The sequence below is a fragment of the Hypomesus nipponensis genome, chromosome 1, assembly GCF_054491055.1.
Source record: "Hypomesus nipponensis isolate SF chromosome 1, ASM5449105v1, whole genome shotgun sequence".
In the NCBI taxonomy this organism is placed as follows: domain Eukaryota; kingdom Metazoa; phylum Chordata; class Actinopteri; order Osmeriformes; family Osmeridae; genus Hypomesus; species Hypomesus nipponensis.
Window position 1 is genome coordinate 19,233,706 of NC_140361.1, and position 23,628 is coordinate 19,257,333.

Below are 23,628 nucleotides of genomic sequence, written 5' to 3' on the forward strand. Positions count from 1 at the left end.
CCTGTCGGGATTAAACGGCGATCGCGGATGTCTTCATGCTCTTATGGCGTCAGCATCGTAGTGGGTGCGCATTTCGACATTCCGTCAGAGTCTTGCGTAGGTCTGCTGGACGGGTGCAGAGTGCTCGTGCTTTTGACGATTTTGTGTTGGATTTTTCGTCCTTGCACCGGCTCGCTGCGTTTCATTGTCGTTGCTCGGGCGTCCTAATTTCGCATGCGCATCGTCTCACGGTAGGTCGTTGTTCCCGTCGGTTGCGGGCTGCTGCACAATCTTGTCGCATGAGGGTTGCAATCCGATCGCGATCTGGGCCGTGCTCTCCGGGCTTTGAACGGGTGTCGTTCTGTACGGCCGGGGTGCAACTTTAGCTCCCTGTCGGTACATTGTGTTGGGGATTCGATGCAAATGAAGGGCTCGTTGGAATGGAGTTCGGCGGGCGATTGCAAGTCACAGCACTGTTCGACTGTATCCCACTAATTGTACCCCACTTGTCATAGGGTAGTAGGGGTAGTGAGAGCATTATATAACTCTTAGGTCTATAAGATTGGTATAGGTTGTACAAGGCGTATTAGAGGTCCAGTATACTGTATTGGATATTATCTATTCAGGTTTAGCTTTGTTAAGATGTAATCTATGTTATGCCAGGTTGCTTACGTTGTCTTGTCCTGAGAATTCAGGGCCCAATCTGACCTGGTGTTTGCGCATCCGTCATTAAGACTGAATGTGAATTTGTATCCTATCCTGTAGCTCTCTGACGTGGGCTAAGCTAACATGATGTGATAAGATACAAGGGTTCCTGCAGCTGTGACAAAATGTAACAAATGTAATATGGTGCAGGAAGAGACATCGTTGTGTCTTGTGATAATGAAGACACAGTAACAATCAAGGGCATTAGAATAACAGTTGTGAGACGTCTTACAAGCTGGACGTGCATCACGGGCAAATGTTTGTGGGCTGCATTTCTTCCCGGGTTGGTTAACAACGTAAGTGATGTCACATTCCAACCTTGACCTTTGCACATTCTCACCCTGGCGACTTAACCATAGACACACGCATACTTAACTTCGTACTAGTGTGAAGCTGGTGCGGGTACTCTTGTTACATGGTATATTAACTCCACTTTCTGTCCCCTCTTTTACATGGTGCACCACCTCCGCTGTATGCGTTCATCAACCGCATTGAGCGAACCCCTGTTCGTCACATATGCCGGGGAAGCATGACTACATAACTGTCACCGGGAGGCTTGGAATCCTGTGCCGGCCCTGTGGTCCGGACCCTAAACAACGTTGGAATCTCAAGTGGTCTCGGCTCACTGCTCAGTGTTGGGTCGCTGATCTGCAACAGTTCAATGTTACATTAGAGCGAATGCAGTCATGTGATGGATGGCATCTACCCTCCCTACCTTCAAACTACGTAATGTTCACTTCATGTCATGCATTGCCTGCTAATATTTACAAATGAAAGTTTCGTCAGGTGGCTGGCCAGGAGCACGTGCGCATCAGGTGACGCAGTCACCGTCAACGTTGGGACGTCGAAGCAGTGCCTCAGTTAGTATGTCGTGGCAGTGCCTCGGTGGTATGTCGGGTAGTGCTCAGTTGGTATGTCAAGCAGTTCCTCAGTTGGTATGTGTGGCAATGCCTTGGTTGGTATGTGGAGGCAGTGCCTCGGTTGGTATGTCAAGGCAGTGCCTCGGTTTGTATGTCAAGGCAGTGTCCCGGTTTGTATGTCGAGGCAGTGCCCCGGTTTGTATGTCGAGGCAGTGCCCCGGTTTGTATGTCGACGCAGTGCCTCAGTTGGTATGTCGAGGCAGTGCCTCAGTTGGTTTGTTGAGGCAACGCCTCTGTTGGGACGTCGAGGCAACGCCTCCGTTGGGACGTCGAGGCGACGCCTCCGTTGGGACGTGGAGGCAACGCCTCCGTTGGGACGTGGAGGCAACGCCTCCAGTGGGATGTCGAGGCATAGACTCGCACATGTCCACCGTGGGTCTTAAAAGGGGCAAGTGCGGGTAGCCTATTCCTGTTGTGATATCACAGATTAACTCGTTTCTGTTCCCTCTGTTCCCTCTCTTCCATCGTGAAATACCTCCGTTGGCGTTCATCAACGGTAATGAGCGAGCCCCGTTCGTTACCAATGCCGGGAAGCCATAACGGCTACTGGTTCACCGGCGGCTTGGAATCCTGTGTCGGCGCTGTGGTCTGGATCCTAAACTGTAGCTACACGGCACACTCGTTTGGAATCGGAGCGGCTACGTCGGCGTCTCAAGTGGTCTCGTCATCTACGCGGAAAGTATGGGTAGTGGTCATGTGCAACGGTTCATTGTTACATCAGACTGAATGCAGGGATGTTCTGGACAGCCAGGAGGATGGCTTTGACTCTTCCAACCGCTAATAACGTTCACTCTTCTCGTTCTTGTATTTCAGGCTATGTATTCACTCACTCCATGTTAAGGTGTTCAAATGCTTAATAAGAAATGTTTCGTCTGGTGGCTGGCCGGGCGCGGTATGCAGCAGCATGTGGAGCGACAGGTGACAGTCACCATCGAAAGTTGGGATGTCGAGGCCGTGCCTCAGTTGGGATGTCGAGGCCGTGCCTCAGTTGGGATGTCGAGGCCGTGCCTCAGTTGGGTTGTCGAGGCCGTGCCTCAGTTGGGATGTCGAGGCCGTGCCTCAGTTGGGATGTCGAGGCCGTGCCTCAGTTGGGATGTCGAGGCCGTGCCTCAGTTGGGATGTCGAGGCCGTGCCTCAGTTGGGATGTCGAGGCCGTGCCTCAGTTGGGATGTCGAGGCCATGCCTCAGTCAGTAATCGCGCTTGTTCAATTTCAATTTGTTCACTATAGATGCAGCAGGGGCACAGTCTGCTCTGAAATGCGATGCTGAGGGTAAGTATGGGTAACACGACGCTCGGCTAGTCGACTTCTAGCACAACAGGGGCACCACATACACACAGCAGTCTCATGCATTGTCTCGTCTGGCATGTGGTTTTGTGTTGGGGGAACACAAAACGCTGCTCTCTGCTCGGAGGTCGAGACGGTGTCTCCGTTGGGTGCGGCAGGGAGCCGATGCAAGCAGAACCATAATGCCAAATCAAATGTTACAATGATGTATTGTACCGTGTGAATAAAGTATCAAGTAAATACATAGTCCTCCTGCCTGAACCTTAAAAGTCTTAGGTATTCACCTCTAAATACAACAATAAACCATAATAATCTACACTCACAACTCGGGTACATTTAAACACAAACCACATTTAGTATAATTCAACATTCAAATTACAAGTTCAATACTTTTGAATCAATGTACCGTTTAACAATATACTTCCAGTATAACCACACACACACACACGCACGCCAGCAGGCCTAATGTTATAGCAAACATTAAAACCCCAGTTGCAGGCCTGTGTTGATGCTTGGGTGTGGTGAGACCCAAACCGACTGGTCGCAAAATAAAAGAAGATACCTTAAACCTTTCCTGCCGGACCAATCAAATATGGGAAATAAAATTCCCATGGTTCCCACCTTAATATCTTTGCCGTCCAATCACCGATTTTATTTCTGAAAACTTCCAGATACTAATGACAACTTAAGCTCAAAGCACATATACTTGGTTAAGGGGTTACTGGGAGGGTGAAATAAATGTATCGTCAGCAACGGCAGCCATTTTTTTCTGAGGCGGAGTCAGAGCAGATACCATGGGAGATTGCCTACAGTGTTAGATTTACAGCTTCAAATTGAAATTGGAGACAATGTTATGAGTTTCTTAATATGTGTTGTCAATTAAAAGTCTAAACTTTTTACTTACGAAGAATTTGTTTGTGGGAGTGACGTGAGTTATTTGAGCAAAGGATCACGTGTCCGGCTTGGCCGTTCGTGACAGGCAGCTATGACAGTAGTAGCACTATTTATAGGGTGACCAGACGTCCTCTTTTACCCGGACATGTCCTCTTTTCGAGACCTAAAAAATGCGTCCGGCAGGGATTCTCTCGTTGGATATTCGTGTTTCTCTGGGTCTTAAACCAACTATTATGCCCTTACAAGTTCAGGAAAGGGTATCTCCCTTAAGTTCCACCTTCTTGCGTGAACTCTGACTGTAGAGAGAACTGTCATTTTGATCAGATAGGATGTATCGCAATGGCTCGTAGCCCCCGTTGCTGTAAGATGCCTCGAATTTAGCCATTCTCATCTGATCACCGTGGTTTGCAGAGGTGCACACTCATAGTCATTTCAATGAGGAGAAAGGCAGATATCGTGCCCCATAACACCAACAGCAGAACGGTTATCCAAATAACAAAGAAGTGTACAACTCTCGCGTTACAGCGTTTGTATTCACACACACACTTAATGCCATCTACCTTTACATTAGCAACAGTAACTCAGCTGTTAGCTGCAGAGCTAATGTTACAGTCACATTCTAAGGGTAGCAAGCTAGGTAACCATGTACAGTAAATCAACAAAATTATATACGGCGTTATGATATAGCGTTAGTTAACTTACTTGTACAAGGTTTGTAGCTTGACCAAGGACAGTTAGTAATGATCCAGAATTTAAGTTCAGCAAGGCTAGCTTTGTATTGGCTCAAGTTGAGGAAACAGTAGTGGCTGAAATGTTTGGCGCAGACATACAAAACTTTGGGAAGTTGTGTCGGCGCATTTCAAGCAAAAATAAAATTAAGATACTGGTTGTGCAGAGGCTTGGATGAAGGAACTAAAAAAATACTTTTGTTTTGAATTGTACATCCAAACACTAAGCAACTGTTACGCTTTGTTTGTTTGCTAGCCATGTCTCATGATTACTCCGCTCCTCATCTCCTTCCACTGGCTATCCATCATGGCCCGCATCAGATTCAAGACCCTGGTACTGACCTTCCGAGCAGTGAAAGGGACTGTACCCGACTACATCAATTCTCTCCTGCAGCCTTACACCCCCACCCGCCACCTATGGTCTTCTTCAGACAACCGCCTGGTGGTCCCACCGCTCAAGACAGCCCGGTCCCAACACAAGCTCTTCTCCTGCCTGGCCCCCTAGTGGTGGAATCAACTCCCCACCTCCATCAGAGACACAGACCGTTTCTCCACCTTCAAGAGAAGGCTCAAGACGCACTTGTTCCGGGAGTACAACGGTACTTAGGAATGGTTTGCTGAATCCAATACTAGTTTCCTCAAGGATCACAATGACTCTTGCTTAGAGACTTGTTGCTCTTGTTGGTGTCTGGGGCCCTGGGAGTTACAGACCCAAAGACTCGAAATAAAAAGCGTGCGTGTCATGGTGGCATCGGTTGGCCAAACAACAAGCTTGAAAAAAATATTAATGACAGCTTGCGTTCGCATATTAGGCTACTTGGAGGACCCCCCCCCCCCTTTTTTTATTGCAGATCTACACTAATCACACAAATGACCTATTTTGGATCAAAAACTGTGAATTTCACCGCAAGGTGACGAGTTTGCACCCGTTTCCACTAGTCACTAGAATGGTCATTACTTTAAAATAAAATATGATATTTCTAATCTGTCTTCTGTTCTACATTGCCCATAGATTTGTGGATATTCTACCTACTAAAATAATTTCTCCATCTTGTAATTAAAGTGGTTAAAAATAAATTTGTCTGATGAGGTATGGTGGATGGAAAAGTTTTTGTAAAAAAATGGCTGCCTCAAATCACCTTCATAAAATATGATTTTCCTTAAATAATCATGTATGTATTTTCATCATAAAAATCCCCTAGTTCTCCTCTTCAATATGGTATAAACCAGAGGTCTTCAACAGGGGGTCCGCGACCCCCAGGTGGTCCGCAGAGGTACTGCAGGGGGGTCGCGAAATGTTTGGTTGATGAGACAATTTTAATATTTCTTTTTTTAAATGGTTTTATCTGTATATTTTATTGTAGTCTTCTCAAAACACATCTAAAATAATAAACTCATTGAACAAGGTTTCAACCAACACGTATCGTTTCCCCCTGTGTTAAACAGTCTCGGCCTCCGTAGGTTCATTACTAAGCAACAGACGCGCGAACACGCTTTAAAACCTGAGGACCCTGCTCAGTGCAAGGCAGGGATGTGGCGGCACACAGCCGTTGGCCATGCCAAAAGCATTGCAAAGAAACGGTCGAAGACGGCTGGTTCGCTACAGTTATATGCAATGAGCTGAGTCTTTGTCACTTAAAAGAGCTCAGAAAGAATCAGAAAGATATGTATTCGGTGGATACAATAAACATATAGGAATCTTAAATTTAAATGTGGTCCAACTATACTAAGGGTACATAAACTAGCAATACTAAGTGGAATAGAATTAAAAGCTGAAGATTTGGTGACTGTAGCCTACATAGCTAGCTATAGCCTACATTTTATGTAGTCTTGAATTAAGCAATAAGCCCCAAGAGGCCGTGGTTTATGCCGATTTTAGAACAGGTAAGGGGAGTTGTTAGGCACAACGCGAAGCGGAGGCTTATTGCTTTTCTAAAACTGTTACAACAAATATTTGATATGGTTTCATCAATAAAAACAATTAGAAACAAAATAGTTTCATAATAAACCGTCATTCTTCCGCTACTACAAAGTATAGTTCCTACATAAATCGTTGCCACGCCAGATGGACATCTTTGCCGTCTTTTTCCATTTGAAATATTCGATGCGCAGTAATATGGAATGTTTAAGAATGTTATGAGGACAACCTGTGAGGTTATGCTGGATTTTACAATGGCATGGAACGCAATATAGCCAATCACAATCAAGGATGGGAACAACCAGTTTTAGAATTAGGTTTTTACAATGGTCATTTACATTTGAAAGGATTGTAAAACTAGTTCTTCAAGTCAATTGTAGCAAACCCTAGTCATCTTTATCGAATCAAACTTAATTTCCTAACAAAAGCTAATGAAATTGCTCAGTAGTTAGTAACTTTGGAAAACCACTAGCCACAGTGGCTGGTGAGCAAAAATGTTTATGCACTGCTAGCCAATCAGATCGCGTTTATGCACACGTCTAAAAGCGCGAAGCTCAAAAATAAACAAATACCTGTCTTATTTGAATTGCTTATTGAATGCACAATAACAGGGTAGCTATGTTTATACATGGCAATAGGCCCAGTATAATAAACATAATTGTATGCAATTTATATAGTAGGGGGTCCCTACTCCATCTCGCCATAGGTTGGGGGACCTTGGCCTGAAAAACGTTGAAGACCCCTGGTATAAACAGTTAAGGTGTATGATTTTATATGAAAATTCATAAAATATTAATATGAATATCATATTTAAACAGCATATGGAATGTTCAGAATTTTGGCTTCGGCAGTACTGTTGGTGATCTGTGTCTGTTATGCACTGGTTTCAGCAGAAGAAAAGCAGGAAAGAACAGAATGGCGTTGTCTACGTGCGTAGTAGTCGATGATGCGTAGGCTAATCTACCCAACGGAGTTGCCACGATGTCCGGGCAGCTCTTGAGGGGAAATTCTATGGGCGTATGTGAAGCCCTCTGTAACATGCTTGCGTGTAAAAAGGGCTATACAAATACATTTGATTTGACTCTGATTGTCATCCGCTATATTAAACACTTCAATTTGTTGCGTCCACGTCGGAAAACAGCTAACTTTGTAACCCTCCTGTTAGCTTTGTTAGCAAAAACAGTGGCCAGTGTTAGCTTTCCAGCTTAACACTAGCTAAAAGTCCATTGAGTGTTACAGTAATGAAAAGAGTCACGGTTAAATGATCATACATTCAGACTTTAAACTTTGAGTAGAAGATTTCTAGGCTGCTTGCACATGCAACATTGACTATCGCGTTGACAATCACGAAAACAAAATGTATGATACTGTATAACATCATTTAAAATTCAGTTTGTACGGCGATTTATTCCAGTGGTAGGTGGGTACCTATCACAACCAACAATAGTCTTGTGGGTAACTGGGCTAGGGTAGAGCTTATGTTCAGCTCCTTGCGAGAATAGCCTGTGACAATATAGCAGCCGACTCTCTGGTCCCACTAAACTACACAACATGCACAATCAGGGTGACCAACAAGATTATATTAACTAACAAATAATGACATTACAAACATCTAACTGAACGAACACAACAACTGAAATCCCTCGCACGGCTGTAACCAAACTATTTTCCACAAGTCTTTGCGTTTTTGCCGCACTGCATGCTGGGTACCCAAGGGTGCTGACGCTGATTATCTAGCTATGCTCCGACTGCGTGATATGAGTATTAGTTTTTGGTCAGCTTTGGCACAAAGGTTAAAAAACGGTTGACATTTCAAGGTTAAATTGCATGAAATTGTGCATGTTATTTCAGAATGATGTCATCCTGTTTAGCTAAACAGATAATCAAAATTATGACAGGCCAAAAGATAATGGCTGGATTCCAACCTACGACCTCATACTTTACAGGTCACCATTCCAGCCCATTGAGCTATTCTCAGGATTGAATATTGTCATGTTAAGTTACTGTATAAATTTTTTCTCCTGTGGTCAGCGTTGTTAGATTCAGCCAAAGTTAAAACTGTTTGTACATTTCCTATAAAAACGGGACAACGGGATGACTGGGTTGCTGCTGTAAAGAATAACTTACTCATAGTTTTTTTTAAAGATTGTTTGGAGTGCCATAACTTCCCTTACAAAAAAGTATATTAAAGTATACTATAAGTATACTAGAATATGGATGGTACACTTTTAGTTCACTTTTAACATACTTTTAAGAAGTATGCTTAGAAAATAGTTCACTTATGATGTACTTTTAAGTATGCTTTGATAATAGTTCACTTTTGTAAGAAGTATACTTATAAAATCTTTCACTTTTGATGTACTTTTAAGTATGCTTTGAAAATTGTTCACTTTTGATATACTTTTAAGAAGTATGCTTAGAAACAGAAGATGGTATAAATTTATTCTGGAGTAGGATGTATATTTTCTATTATTATACAGCAAAAACAGTCCAAATAAATTTAAAGTGCATTACAGGTTACATTTTTTAGATCCATCTCATACTAATTATTAATGTCTATGAAAATCTATTATGCATTGCACATTGAATCTTTTTTGGTATTGAAGCTGTAACCTTAATTACTGCCAAAACATTCTGAAGCCCTATAATCTTACACTAATAATTATCAATTGGAATATTCATGGTAAAAAAAAAAAAGCTACTTGAGAAAGAAGCAGACAGAAGGGTTGCATTATGCATTTGAAGGTTATACTTTCAAACTGACTGAAGAACGAAATAACAACGTGAAATAATGAAGATAGTGTGGGTCATTGGCTACTCAATTCCCATGATGCAAGGTGGTAAATAGTGTTAAAATTTGCTGATAAGTTTGCTGTTTGTTCGAAATACAAATGTAATTCATGAATTTCGTTTTTTAAATGTGTCTGCTTAGAATGTATTGTTTTGTTGGGTGGTAATTGTCATTGTTGTGCTGGATTACCATTGAAACCATGAGTTAAATGACTGTTACATTTCATAAGAACAGCTGGATTCTCGCAACAGTTATGCTAATGCTGTGAATAGCTTTTTTCAGCTAAGAATCTGCAGTGAAATGTTCCAAAAGCCCAGTTTTTGCCATCTGAGACGTTTGAGGGGCCCCTAAACATTTTAATACATTAGTAAGTAATAGTAAAATTACATTTATAATAGTGCTGTCAAACGATTAAAATATTTAAACACACAGATCGCTGGTCTTGTCAATAGAACCATTTGGCAACTTTTTAAAAGTAAACTTTCCATTAAGAATCTTATTGGCATCCATTTCGGCATCTCGCGCTCGCCATCCACTCAAAACGTAACGTTAGCCTACTACCAGAGAATGTCTAATATCCGTAAACAGGCTCTGCTACTACTCTTTAGCCGGCTCGCAAGCCAAACAAGTGTGTGGCGTGCCTGTTGTTTTGTTTCCGGTCTAGCTAGATCCGGTGTGGTGTTGTAGTTTTTCTAACGTCGGTAGTTGTTGCAACAGCATGTAAAAAAAAACTACAAAGTTTGCTAGGCCAAAAAGAGCGTTAATCGCGCGATAAAATAATTGACGCCGTTAATTTGGGTTTGCGTTAACGCCGTTAATAACGCGTTAAACTGACAGCACTAATTTATAAGTTTACTTCTTGAAGTACTTACATTGAATGAAAGTGCACTTGAAAGTATTGCAAAGTATACTTTGAAGCTCTTTAGGAAGTATACATCATAAACAAAGTGCACTACACAGGTTACTTTAGTGTATTCCAAGGTATACTTTTAAGTACTTTAGGAAGCATACTTGATGAACTGAAAGTGCACTACACAGGTTACTTTAGAGTATTCCAAAGTATACTTTGAAGTACTTGAGGAAGTATACTTGATGAACTGAAAGTGCACTACACAGGCTACTTTGCAGTATTCAAAAGTAAACCTTGAAATACACTATAAGTGTACTTTAAAGTGTACTAAATGACCTAAAAAGTGTACTTTAAAGTGTACTAAATTACCTAAAAAGTGGGCCAATTCAGTTTACTTAGCACAAAAAAAGTATATAAATAAGTTCTCTGCTAGTATAATTTAAGTAACAAGATAATAGTATACTTTTTATACTAAGTATACTTACAAAATAAACTTGAAGTGTAATTCTTTTTTGTAAGGGTTGTCATGGAAGGGAATTTCAAATCATGCCTAGCATCAGTGGGGATGTGTCCCGGCTTAGGTTACTAAAATTAATTTGTGCAACAGGCAAGGGATCCACTTGAACAATCAATTTACTTCATTAGAGATAACCATTAGAGTTATCTCTACCATGCGTAGACTACAAGTAGCTAGCTACTGTGGTGAACCTGGCTTGTTTTGCAGTGGTTTACACAATCTCGCTAAACAGATGATCGGAGTGTTGTGATGGGCTCAAATAAACACTCGTTGTTTTACAACCGGATTGATCGGAAGACTAGAAACCGTTTTGTCAGAATAAAAAATAAAACATGCCTCTGGCTGGTTTTGAACCTACAAACCTTTGCTTAGCAGCACGACATCTCAGCCAATTGAGCCATTCCCACACATGGATTACACAAAGTTCAGTAACACGATAATAAAAAAAGCTTTTTCTCCAATGGCGAGCATTGTCAGATTTGGTCCAAGCTCAAACAGCTGTAATTCAGTCATATTTTCACATATCACGGTGAAACCTTGCAGGGTATTTCAGGGGGGTGTCACCATAACTCAGCATCAGGACAATGGGTGATGAACAGTCACTTTACGTGTAGGGTTGTCAAGTGTCTTTCCCTGCCTTTCCAGTCCATCTACAGCAATGTCAATGACTTTGTTAAGCAGAATCCAGTAGTAAAACAGCAGTTTCTGTGGGGTAGGGCTTTGTGTCATAAAAGTCAGGAAGGGGCATGAAAGAGGTTACAGAGTCGCTGAAGTGTTGTCTGAGAATATCAAACACAGGTTGTGGGCATGATTTCAAGTCTAAAGAGGGTTTACTACGTAGCCCAACTTTCATAACATCACGCGCCCTCCCTCTTGCTTGCTCAACACTTCCCCAACCTGGTCACAGAGCTCAATGCCCCTCTTACTCAGATACACATTAACAGACTCCTCCCACTCAGAGATAGTAAGACGTAAGAAGTTTTGTCTCCCCTGAAGGGATGTGGATCATAACTATCATGGCTGCTATTAACTGTCAGGTTAACCTTAGAAAAGTCAGTTGTGGAAAAAACATTACTTGCTGGAATGGACTTAAGACATTAAACATTATTTTCCCCAATACTGATCCCTATCTGTTTCACTAAGTCACTAATTGCAGTAACTGGGACATGATCAACCTTTTCCGTAGAAGGTGCATACTGCTCCTCTTCTCCTATATCTGCAGCAGCACAAGCATCATCACACATCATATCATCCACCCTAGCATAGTGAGGTGTCGATGTAACAGGTTTCTCCCTGAGCATGCATTTAGAGGGGTCATTTAACTAAACCACATTTCAGTGCCCGTACCGATACCTGACACATTAGGCACATCCATATATATATATTTTTTTTCACTTAAGACCAGAAAACCAAAATTGTCCACAGAGAGCAATATATAACTGCTTTCCACTCCCAATTGCGACTCACGGTCCCATGGGAGAAACTGAGACACAGGCTAAGTAGCAATCCCAGGACGTCCGTTCATGTTGATAGCGCCGTCAGGAGATGAACAGAAATCTGGGTCACACGGCACCATTGTAATGGGTTTCTCCTCATGCGTTGTGTTATTTAGGCTACGACACCAATATTCTTTGGTTCCAAGCATTTATTGCACTGGTGATTAACACAATATACATAGGTCATTGAGCACCGTGCAGCCAGTCATCAAATGCATGAGAACAGCACATGCAGACTGTCAAAAGTTTCATCTTAGCACAAAAATGTACCTGGTGATGAACACCCGCTCCCTATACACACAACTAGGTCTCCATGGCAACCACACCTTTATTATAACTCTCCGTAAAGTAAACGAAAATTACATTTAAAGCATTACAAAAATAAGTTTTTGAGTGATAATAATTTGTATAAAATAAATATTGAAATCATTAAACAGTGACAGTGATGGCAAGTGAAATCATTAACTCCGCTACACGTACGCCGTTTTTCACGCACACGGTGTGATGTATAAACATCAACTTGACGTGACAATGTGCGGGCTGTCCACAAAGTATTGCCTGGTCTGTAACGTGGCAAATTCTAACTGAAAAGTGCCGAAACTCACCAAACATTACAAAATAAAGTTTCCACTATAGTTACTGTCATACATCTATGACGTTGACTATTCAAAAAACATAAAACTAAAAGTTTGATCATTAATGTGGATGATCACATCAAAATGCCAAAACCCAAACGGGAAATGCTATACTGTTTATACCGCCACCACTTAATAACTTGTCTTAAACTTGAGGGTGTCAAACAGACAACAAAATCTCCCAGGAAATGGATGTCACGCTAACCCGATAGCTGCCATGCTGTGACGATGCGCCACCACTCGTTTCTTAATTTCGAGTTTTACATCGGACCATGTCTTCTTAATTTCTGCCATGGTCCGGTTCTCCAAACCCACAGCATTTACGGCCCCTATAATAATGATAATAATCTTATTTGTAATGCACTTTATATTTAGCTAAATCTCAAAGTGCTGCAGGTTAAAAACAAGAAAGGGCACAAATAGTGTAAAATAGTTTTCCACTATCACCTCTGCTTATTAAGTCGCAATCAAATCTTGTTTACATAGAATCAGCCTGCTCCCGAGCATCATAAGATTACAACGTCTTTCACTTTCCGTTACTATTAAAGATCCTGTCAAGCAAATTCCATGATTTGTCCATTATATACGTGTGGAATGAGTTCCTGAAAGCAGGTGCAAAGCACAGAAAACTGTCGCACTGAAATGTGGACACCGTTGAACAGTTTCTCTTCCGTTTTTAGCTGAAGTTTTGTATAGGCGTCACAGCGACCTAACTACATCAGATCACAGATGGTTGCATTCTGTTACAATGCAAAGACAAAGTGATTAAAACATAAAACACTCAGAGACTGCAGGTATGGGTGTTCTGATATCTGTAGTTAATTTAGCTAGTGTTGCTGTTGTTTCTAAATTCAATAAATTCGACGGGGCGGAGCTTCAGCTCCTTCGGGCGACACGACCCCCCAGTCTCAAGCAGAGAAGACTGCTGATTTTCTCAAGATTTAAAAGCTTAATTTAACATACTTGTGTTTTTTTTCTTTCTAATTTGGATGGGTAGTAAACAACACATTCTTCTGTGGTGTGATGAACTTAAAACTCATTTTCAATTCCACTTTATAGGATCTTTAAAAGTAACATGAACGCCGTTGTCATTTGATTCTGCATCAAATAGGCTACTTAAAGGAACATCCTTTTTACAATATCACCTTACAATAAGCTATCTTCAAACGAAAAACAAAATAACTAGTTTTTAACATTTTATATTTACATTACATTTACCAAACGCTTTTATCCAGAGCGATTTACGGTAAGTACAGGGACATTTCCCCCAAGGCCAGTAGGGTGAAGTGCCTTGCCCAAGGACACAACGTCATTTGGCACAGCCAGGAATCAAACTGGCAACCTTCTGATTACTAGCCCGATTGCCTACCCGCTCAGCCACCTGACTCTGGATGTTAACATGGAGAAAGGATAACTGTGTTTAACGTTTGTTTGTGGCGTTTGTGGCGCTAGCATGCTCGTGCAACAAAGTTGTTACTTAGTAACCTATAGAAGCTAGACGCTGAGCAGAAGTTTGTGACATCAAAGAATGTCTAATAGGGGAGAACTGCCACTCTTGGGTTCTGAACTGATTGCAGTTCCACTCTAGTTCCATATGAGGGTGCTAACGGGCGAGTGCAGGATGAATGGAGGTCTATGGAGATATACCCCTCAAAATAAAATTTTCAGGATATGTTTTGTCTAGTAATTTGAATGTTGAATTTAAAAGGGGAGGCAAAAAAAATACACACTGCTGGGTGTTAGATTTTTGTCACTTTTTTTGTCTTAAAAAGCCTTTTAAAATGTAAATGACGTCATACACATTGTACGACCAGAAATACTGCATTACGGCAAGCTCTGGTCACTTTCTTTTTTCTCTCGAGGCATCGACAACACAGGCTGTTAGGCTCTCCCTGTCAATACACATGCTAGAAAGAGTTTTGGCTTGCTAATATTGTTGCTAATGCGCAGACATTCTGGTTCCTCTTCGGATGCCATCAAGCATGATCTCTGTTCGTAGTCAGTCCTTCACTAACCAATTAGCATTCATTAGCAGAATGCTAGCGTATTATGGGCAACAACAAATCACCCTGTAAGAAATCGAAAGGACACAGGTACTTTTTCCTTCAATTTTCAACCTATAATCCATGTTGAACATGCAAAAACTACAATCAAATCTGAGTTTTCTCAACGACAATCAGGCGAAAGAGACAAATTTAGCCGTTTAGCTCCATAGACTCCCATTCATTTTGCACTCGCTCACGAACACCCCTAGCGGAACTCTGGTGGAACTGCAAACAAATTTGGTACAATGGGACTTAATAGGGAATCAATAGGCTCTCCGTAGGTGGGCTCTGGTAATATGTAGATAGCTAGCCTAGTAGGATTCAATGTGTTGATTGAATGAAACATACATCAGTAGGGCCAATACAGAAAGACACAGCAACACTTTGTTGCAGAAGGATGATGGTGGTGCAAGTTTTGTCCGTGGAGCATGCTAGTTTTGTCCGTGGAGCATACAACGATTAATAAAAAGAATCATGTAGAACAGCATCGCCAAATGTTAACAACATTTCACAACACAGAACACACAATAGAGACACACCTTCCCCCAAACCCAATGACAGGGTCCAATTGGGACAGTAGCCTACAACATGAATCCATCATAATGGCCATTGGCAGACATTTTTTTTTATAAATAAATAATATAAAAAATACATCGAGATGTCAGCCAAGTGAATTTAGGTTCTCAATAGCCAGAGGAATGAAGGAATCTCTGCCACGACCAGTTCTTAGCCAGGTAGCCTAAAGCGGCGTGTTGTGTTTAGCCTTGTCCAAAACCCGTTTATCATATATATCTTGCAAGTGGGCTAACTGTACCCCAGCCACCTTAGATGCTACATTTACCAGCTTTGTAAGCTTGCGCTTCCTCATCATTGGAATGATTTTCCAACTGACTTATTGGCATTGAGTCTTCAGACATGTAAAGACTCAAGTAAAATTGTACTGAAGTGTTAGAACAAAGTAATTGTAACATGCTACCATCCACCATTGCCAGTGAGTTTGCTTATTGACACTGCAACAATGAATTGCGTAATCAAGATAGGGCTGACAATCTCCGCCCAATGCCAGTAAAGGATGTTACCTTACAAGGTCAATGACTCTCTCCCGGGGCGCCTCGCTCACCACCTCATCGTTGATGGCTAGGATTTGGTCACCTGGGAGGAGCTTACCAATGGAGGGGCCGTCTGGACAACACACACAAAAACGCACATACATCACAAACAAGACAGTTTTAGTACGTGGGATAAAAACAAACAAATAACAAGATACTATTATACTCCCCCTTTCACACACACACATTTTCTCTCACTCACTTTCTATCTATCTCTCTGAAATGCGCACACACACACCAGCCCACCTGCAGAGACGGAGCGCACAATCACTGGCCGCTGGCTGCCTGCGATGAAGCCAAAGCCTTGGTTAGGGTGACGTTGGATACACACCTGTCGAGCTGAGCCAGGAGTCAGACTACCACTGTCCCTACCATCCTGGCTCTCTTCTAACATCGCAGAGCTGGCAGACAGGAAGGAGGATCAGACAGACACACATACCGTATTTCTTCAATTAAACGCTGCAGCGTTATTACACAATGTTCATTTTTGGTGTGGCATTTATTTGAGGGTGGCGTTTATAAGAAATACGTTATTCTAGCCTAGCTGCACTAGCATGCTAATGTGTCTTTAGACTAGCTTGCAAGTTTGCTACATTAAATGTTCTTAGCTAGTTTGAACAGTACGGTTTTCTAAATCACCGATTAACAGGGCTCTCAAGTGTCACGCATTGAGCGTGACAGTCACTCATTTCGGTCTTCTGTCACGCCCTCCCGTCACACATTGTATTTCTCACCCAGAAAAAAAATATTCATATTTAATATGCCGCAGCACCCAACCAAAATTCCTCTGGCCGCGCCATTCTCACTATGGAACCAGCAGGAATCAAACTCCCCCCTGGAGTTGTTAGTCGAGCCTGCCACTTATCAGCCATTCAAAAAAAAGAAAGGGTCTATACAATAGCCAATCGGAAAATAGCACCATTGTATCTGGGTAAGATTTAATGCAACAACCGTGATTTTTCGTGATTCTGCTACATCGTCTTCCGAAAGTTTTGTTCACCTACAAAGCAAACCACTGGAGCTCGAGCATCACTTTGAGCATAGGTATGATCTCCTGTTTTAATGTTACAGCATATTCACAACTTGTTTGACACAAACAATGACAACTTGACTGCTGTTAGAAAATGTTTCCCAGATAATTAGCATCAGTTTTTCATGAGTGTTTTAACCAACAGTTTTACAGCCTGTTCATTGACAACACCTGCTCAGAACAAGTAGTTCATAGATGTAGCCAGTGTGTATCGTTGAAACTCACTCCTCAGGTATGTAACAGGCCACCTTCATCAACGGATTGGTAGTAGTGGCGCTAGGGATGTCAGAGGTGGCAGGTTCGAACCCTGTGCGGGACGAACATAGGCCCGATACCTCTGAGGGAGCTTACAATACTTCGTCTGTTACATAGAATAGAGCTAGTCATATTTTCATTATCACACGATGTTGTCACATTATAAACATCTCTTTCCAAATAGGCTTAATAATTTTGTTAGCACTAAATATATTTAAATGTTTTGCATAGTCAATGTTATAGGTCACTTTTAAAATAATGTCATATTTTATAATGATATCCTGGCCATGGATGCATTAATCATTGCTGCCTTTCAAAGATGTCAGGCCAAAAGCAATTAATTAATACATTTTGACCCACTGACGGGGGGGTGGTGGGGGGGATGTCCCTCTTGCCTGTCTTTAAAATTTGAGAGCCCTGGATTAAGGAACGAGCAAAGGTCAATGTTAGCTAGACTAGCTAGCTTTATCTCATCTGTTTTTTATTAACGCTGATTTGCAAGGCATGTAAGAACAGCTAGATAGCGAAAAAAACTACCTAGTGTAGCGATGTAAACTAGTTTAACTTGTTAACGCAAGAGCACATGCCAACTGCCACCTAGTCTCTAGCTAGCTAGAGTTATTTGTTCATTTTTGTACAATGTTCATTTTTGGTGCAGTGTTTAATCGAGGGCGGTGTTTATTACACAATGTAAATTTTTGGTGCAGCGTTTATTCGAGGGCGGCGTTTATTTGAGTGTGGCATTTAATCAAAGAAAAACGGTACTTGTTATTTGTAGTGTTGGGTATTCATGTATATTCATGTGTATGTCAAGTATTCAATGTGTTACGTACTTTAAAATACACATGGTTTGTGACTACAGTATATACTTAGTGTTTCATGTGCATTGTGTGGTAAAATGGAAGTATGTATTGCAAAGTGAATAGTGTACCTGTCACATGTCTTTGTGTGTCCATCCTGGACCTTGGCCATCCCCTGAGAGGATGGAGGAGCATGGGGTTGAGTTTTACTGAAGAGGGCAGGCTCTTTCTAGAACTCATTCACCTGGAAGATGGAGGAGAGGAGAGTTAACAAAGAATAACCTGGAGCATCATCAAGACAATAAATAAAATGTCAAGTTTCCAACTTTCTGCAGTTACAGAAAATTGCAATAGGCACAATTTCAAAGACATTCTTCTCATGTATCTAACTATTGCACGTGGTTTCTGTAAACAGAAACAACTTTTATTCAGAGGAACATACTGATTCACTTCATTTGTTTAAATACATCTAATGCAAAGAAATTTGAATATGTTTAAGGCTATGAGACTAGCCTAGTTAGCATAGCCTAGCTTCTACATTAGCTGTAAAGATGGTGAGTCTTTACACTGTGAAATAAATGTTGGGCTTATGTACAATTAATGTATTTCAATAGTTGTTAAAGTTAAGTAGTTTACAGTTGGCAGAAAGGATTTGGGTCAAGCTTGATACAATGAATGTTGATTCAACTCCATTTGGTAGAGAGGCCACCTGCAGTTTTATGACACTTAACTAGGAGACGTGAAGTCTGGGTGACTTGAAAAATTATTGTGTGTGGATTCAGCTTGATTTTTCTAAGGAGTAAGCTAATGACAGAAGAGATTTGGTATAGCTGCATGTTTGTATTATGGACCAATGTCTTGAGAACTGTGCTATAAAATCTGTTGAAGGATGTTCTGGGGGGTTCAGGGCCATCAGCTGGGTAGTGCTGGTGTCTGCTGTATTCTCCGGTTCCATTCTAGAATGCTAGAAAGAGCTTTTTGGAATTGTCTTTGTGTTATTGTCTTATGTTCGTGTCTCGATATTTGGCTGTGATTGGATTGCTAAATACGGTATACTATGTAAATGCATAGTTCTTATCAGTGGCTGTTTGAAATACTGACAGTTGCATTTTAATGTTGCATTAGAATGTATTGAATGGTCTATGATAAAGCAAGTCAAATGGTCACAGGCTGAGTGGGGGTTGATTACCCTAAAAGAACTGTTGACCAGGGGCGTCGCCAGCCATTTTTTTCTGGGGCTGCAGCCCCAAACCTTTTGAGTGTAACCCCGAATGTAATTGTAATATCTCGACAAAAAAAACAATTTGTGTGGTGTGATTTTTCGTTAACATGCTGTAACAGTCTGTCAAAATAAATGCAGTGTCTCTAGCATCTCAGTGCACGTCTCTAACTCTGCCTGTTGATTTATGATATAATTGGATTTGGCATCTACGGTCATGATAACAATAACAGAATTTTTATGTTACATAAAGCTCAAAAGTTTTGCACTCAAAACGGTCAGATGTTAGGTTTGGGCTGAGCCCCGAATGTTAACAATGTCTGTCTACACCCCTGAAGTTGAACATTTGAGATGGTCATCTCCTGGAGTTTTATGATGTGATCTTAGCTGCAAAGGGGTGATCCTATGTAAACAAATGGAACTGTTGATGCTGTTGACTTCCACCGGATGCATAGGTTCTCCACTGTGCACATTAATGGAAAACCTGTAGAACTCAAAGTCGATACTGGCGCCAAATGTAACGTCATGGAATTGTACATTTACATTTAGTAATTTAGCAGATGCTCTTATCCAGTACGACTTACAGTATGTACAGGAACATTCCCCCCGAGGCAAGTAGGGTGAAGTTGCCTTAGGACACAACGTCATTTGGCACGGCCGGGAATCGAACCAGCAACCTTATGATTACTAGCCCGATTCCCTAAACGCTCAGCCAACTGACTCCCTAGGCAGCTGGTCTTTTTGCACAAGTAAGACGACATGAAAAACTCCAGTCATCTCAGGGTACTAAACTGGTAACTTATGGAGATGAAGATATCCACACAGTTGGAACAGCCCTACTTTCGTGCCAGGCAGAACATACACCTTGCAATTCTACATAATTAAACAAAACATACAACCTCTGCTTGGCCAACAAGACTGTCTCCGCTTAAGCTTAATCACCTTGAATAAAAAAGTTAATCACATAGGCATCAGCGAGAAAACAAGTTTCTCACGCCAGATGTTTACGGAGTATGCCAACCTCTTTAAAGACGAATTTGGCAAGCTTCCGGTCACTTATTCCATGAAGCTAGACCCCGAGGTCCATACCATGGTAAAACCTGCATGCAAAATACCAAAGACAATGCAAGATAAGGTCAAAGCAGAATTGACCTGGATGGTCAACTTAGGTGTGATCACCCCTGTCACATTGATCCAAGGGATCTAAATAAAGCCCTGACACGTCCACACCATCCTTTGCGTCCCGTAGAGGAAGTAGCCACACAAATGCCCAATTCCAGTCTTCTCTGTCCTCTACACAAAATGCTCATTCTGGCAGATCTCACTTGATCACAAGTCATCCATGTTAATGACTTTCAGCTCTCTATTTGTCAGATTCCACTTTCTGAGAATGCAATACGGAATCAACTCTGCCAGTGAGGTATTCCAGCGCGGAATCGAGCAGGTCTTTGCTGGATACCCCTCCGCTGTCATCGTGGACGACATAATCATCGGCGGAAAAGATGAACATGAGCATGACCAGAACCTCAGAAAGGTGCTAGATCGTGCAAGGAAGGTGAAACTTAGGTTTAACCCCTCAAAGTGCAAATTTAGACTTAGAGAAGTCTGCTATGTTGGACATGTGTTCACAAGTGAAGGATTAAAGCCAGACCCCACAAAGACAAAGGTGATCAGTGAGATGCCCATACCGGAAAACGTCACAGCCCTTCAGCGTTCCTAACTTCAGCGAGATCTCAGCCCTTTTGTGTGAGCTTACATGCAAAGACATTCAGTGGTGCTGGCTGAAACATCACCAGGAGGCATTTGATGCTTTGAAACAGTGCCTGTCCAGTCCACTCATTCTGCGCTACTAAGATGTCAAAAAACCCGTCACACTCACCTGTGACGCCTTACACTACGGACTCAGGAGCAGCATGTCTTCAGGAAGATGCTCCGATCGTCTACACGTCCCGGACATTGACACAGACAGAGATGCGCTATGCGCAAATTGAAAAGGAACAGTTAGCAGTTGTTTTTGCATGTTCCAAATTCAATGATTACATCTATGGGAAGCAGATCCAGATTGAGATTGATCATCATCCATTAGTCACAATACTCAACAAGCCCATACACACAGCTCCAGCCAGGTTGCAACACATGATGCTGAGGCTGCAAAAGTACAACTTCAACATCGTCTACAAGAGAGGCTCACAGATGTACATTGCTGATACCCTGTCACATGCCCCCAGAACATCAACAGAGCAGAACAACAACAAGACAGGTGATTATGAGATCATGTTGGTCTGGTATGACTCTGCCTCTGCCCGCTCTAAGGCCAGGCTTCAAAGAGTCGTACGGGCAGCAGAGCGCATCATTGGCTGCCCCCTTCCCTTCATCAAGGACCTTCACAGCTCCAGATCCCTCAGGAAAGCAATAAAGATCATGGCAGACCCCCACATCCTGCCAACAGTCTCTTTTACCGTCTCCCCTCTGGACGGCGATACAGGACTATCATGACCAAAATATCACATCACCTCAAACAGTTTTTTCCCCAAAGCAATAGCCCTACTAAATAGCTATTAAAAATGAACTTTATGGCACTTTATTTAACATTACTATTAATGCACTACCTCCATTCTTATTTATTATTTTGCTCATACTGATACTATCTGTCCTTGTTTGTCCATTGTTTTTCTGTTCTGTCTTGTTGTTCTATCTGTGATGCTATAGCCTGCATGGAGAATACCAAATCAAATTCCTAGTATCTGTATACATGGAGAAATAAAGTTGAATTGAATGTCAGTCCAACACATCTCGTCCTCCAGACTGAATTGAGGGAACACACTGATTCAGATCCAGTTCTACAGAAACTGAGCGGTGTCATATCAAAGGGCTGGCCTTCTAAACAAGCTCAGTTACCTCCAGAGATCCACCAGTACTTCCCCTACATAGATGAACTGACAGTTGAATTGTGTCGTTATGAAAGGCCTAAAGACAATCATTCCCCAGTCTTTGGAAAAGGACTACATCACCATTCTCTACAGACGCCACCCAGGCTCAGAATCCACGAAAGGCAGAACTCGTGGAATAGTGTTCTGCACTGGGTTGCACCAGCTATGCGTAAATTCAAACGTAGCCTAGTTTGAACGTATCTACTAATTTAGGTCAGAGTTTACGCGCTGCTAACATTTAAGCGTTGCACCAACTTAAAAAGTTCCAACGTAGTCATAAGTTACAACTTAAATCTTACACCTAGCCCTTGGGTGTAAAGTCCTCCGTAAAATAACGGTTGGAATGGCGCATCGTTTTGAAAGGTGGGATCATTTGGAGGACGAGATGATAATAATGCCTGTTTTGCGTCGGCAACATTCTTCGCGATAGGTTACACCCCTTAAACATATATGACGACTTTGATTTATACTTGCGCTGTCGTTTTCCAAGAGCGAAGATACAGACAACTAGAGAGGGTACAATTTCTGGGGAAATTGTAGCTTGCTTACTTGCGTTGGTTGCAGGGGTCCGTATTTAAATTAAATTTCTGTATATTTTATATTAAAATGCATAGCCTACTTATTATTTATAAAGATTACATAGATTTAAAAGCATATTTTTTTTCTGCTCATTTAGAACTCAAAATACTAAGAGTGAAGAGTAGAATGAAATAGTTGTCTACTCATTTCCCCTGCAAAAGGGAATGGTGATCAGCAACCTCATAGTTGAATCAAAACTAATACATTTGGCAGACCGGTGTAAAAATTGACCTAATCTCTATGACTTAAACGTCATTGTTAGTTGTTCCCTTCTCGTAATATTTTCAGGCATTTAGCCTACTCATATTGCATTCATTCAATAATAAAGAACCCCCTTTGAAGCTTATTTTATCAACGACTTTACCAGCAGCTATCTCAGAAGGAATCGTGATTCAAATAGTACCATCTGCTAACTGAAAATATGCCCCCAAAAACGTAAATAAGCTTGACATTTATTTTGGGGAAAATCACTCATTCATAAAAATGTCAGTGGTAGCAATCATTGTCAGTAAAAAGGCAAAATGCGATAGCCCTGCTGTGTGGAGAAGCTGCCCTGGTAAATTTTAGGCTACAACTACTAGACTGTCTTGGTAGCAATTGCGTTGGTTGAATTCGATATAACGTTACTTCCGTTGAACGTTCTAGGCTGAAATTAATTATTTTCATGAACAGATTGAAGTTTAGGCTGTGGCAATGAAGTTCAGGTTAGTAGTCACTAGTCAGATAGTTTCACCTATTGAAAGACTTTTGATTTAAGTAATGGTAGTGCCGAACATGTGCCGTTTGACTTCCTACGTAGGCTACTGTACTGTAAACAGCTGTGGAGATGTTTTTTTTTTTAGCTACTGTACTAGACTAGGCTACAGTACAGCGTTGCAGTGAGCTACACTGGTTTGAAACCACATGTAATGATCATTTCACCAACAAATAGTTTACTTGTAA

The 23,628-nt window shown here is 41.7% G+C and overlaps 1 protein-coding gene across 1 annotated transcript in view; it reads right to left on the minus strand.

The window, feature by feature from the left end:
• The window catches only part of frmpd3 (FERM and PDZ domain containing 3), a 112,702-nt gene that overhangs the window by 88,738 nt on the left and 336 nt on the right, over positions 1–23,628 (minus strand). Inside the window, exons 2-4 of the mRNA XM_084697396.1 lie at positions 18,090–18,202; positions 16,120–16,274; positions 15,844–15,946 (exon numbers count right to left, since the gene is read on the minus strand). Coding sequence (XP_084553522.1) covers positions 15,844–15,946; positions 16,120–16,274; positions 18,090–18,130 — 299 coding nt within the window. The 5' untranslated portion in view covers positions 18,131–18,202. The remainder of the gene's footprint in view (positions 1–15,843; positions 15,947–16,119; positions 16,275–18,089; positions 18,203–23,628) is intronic.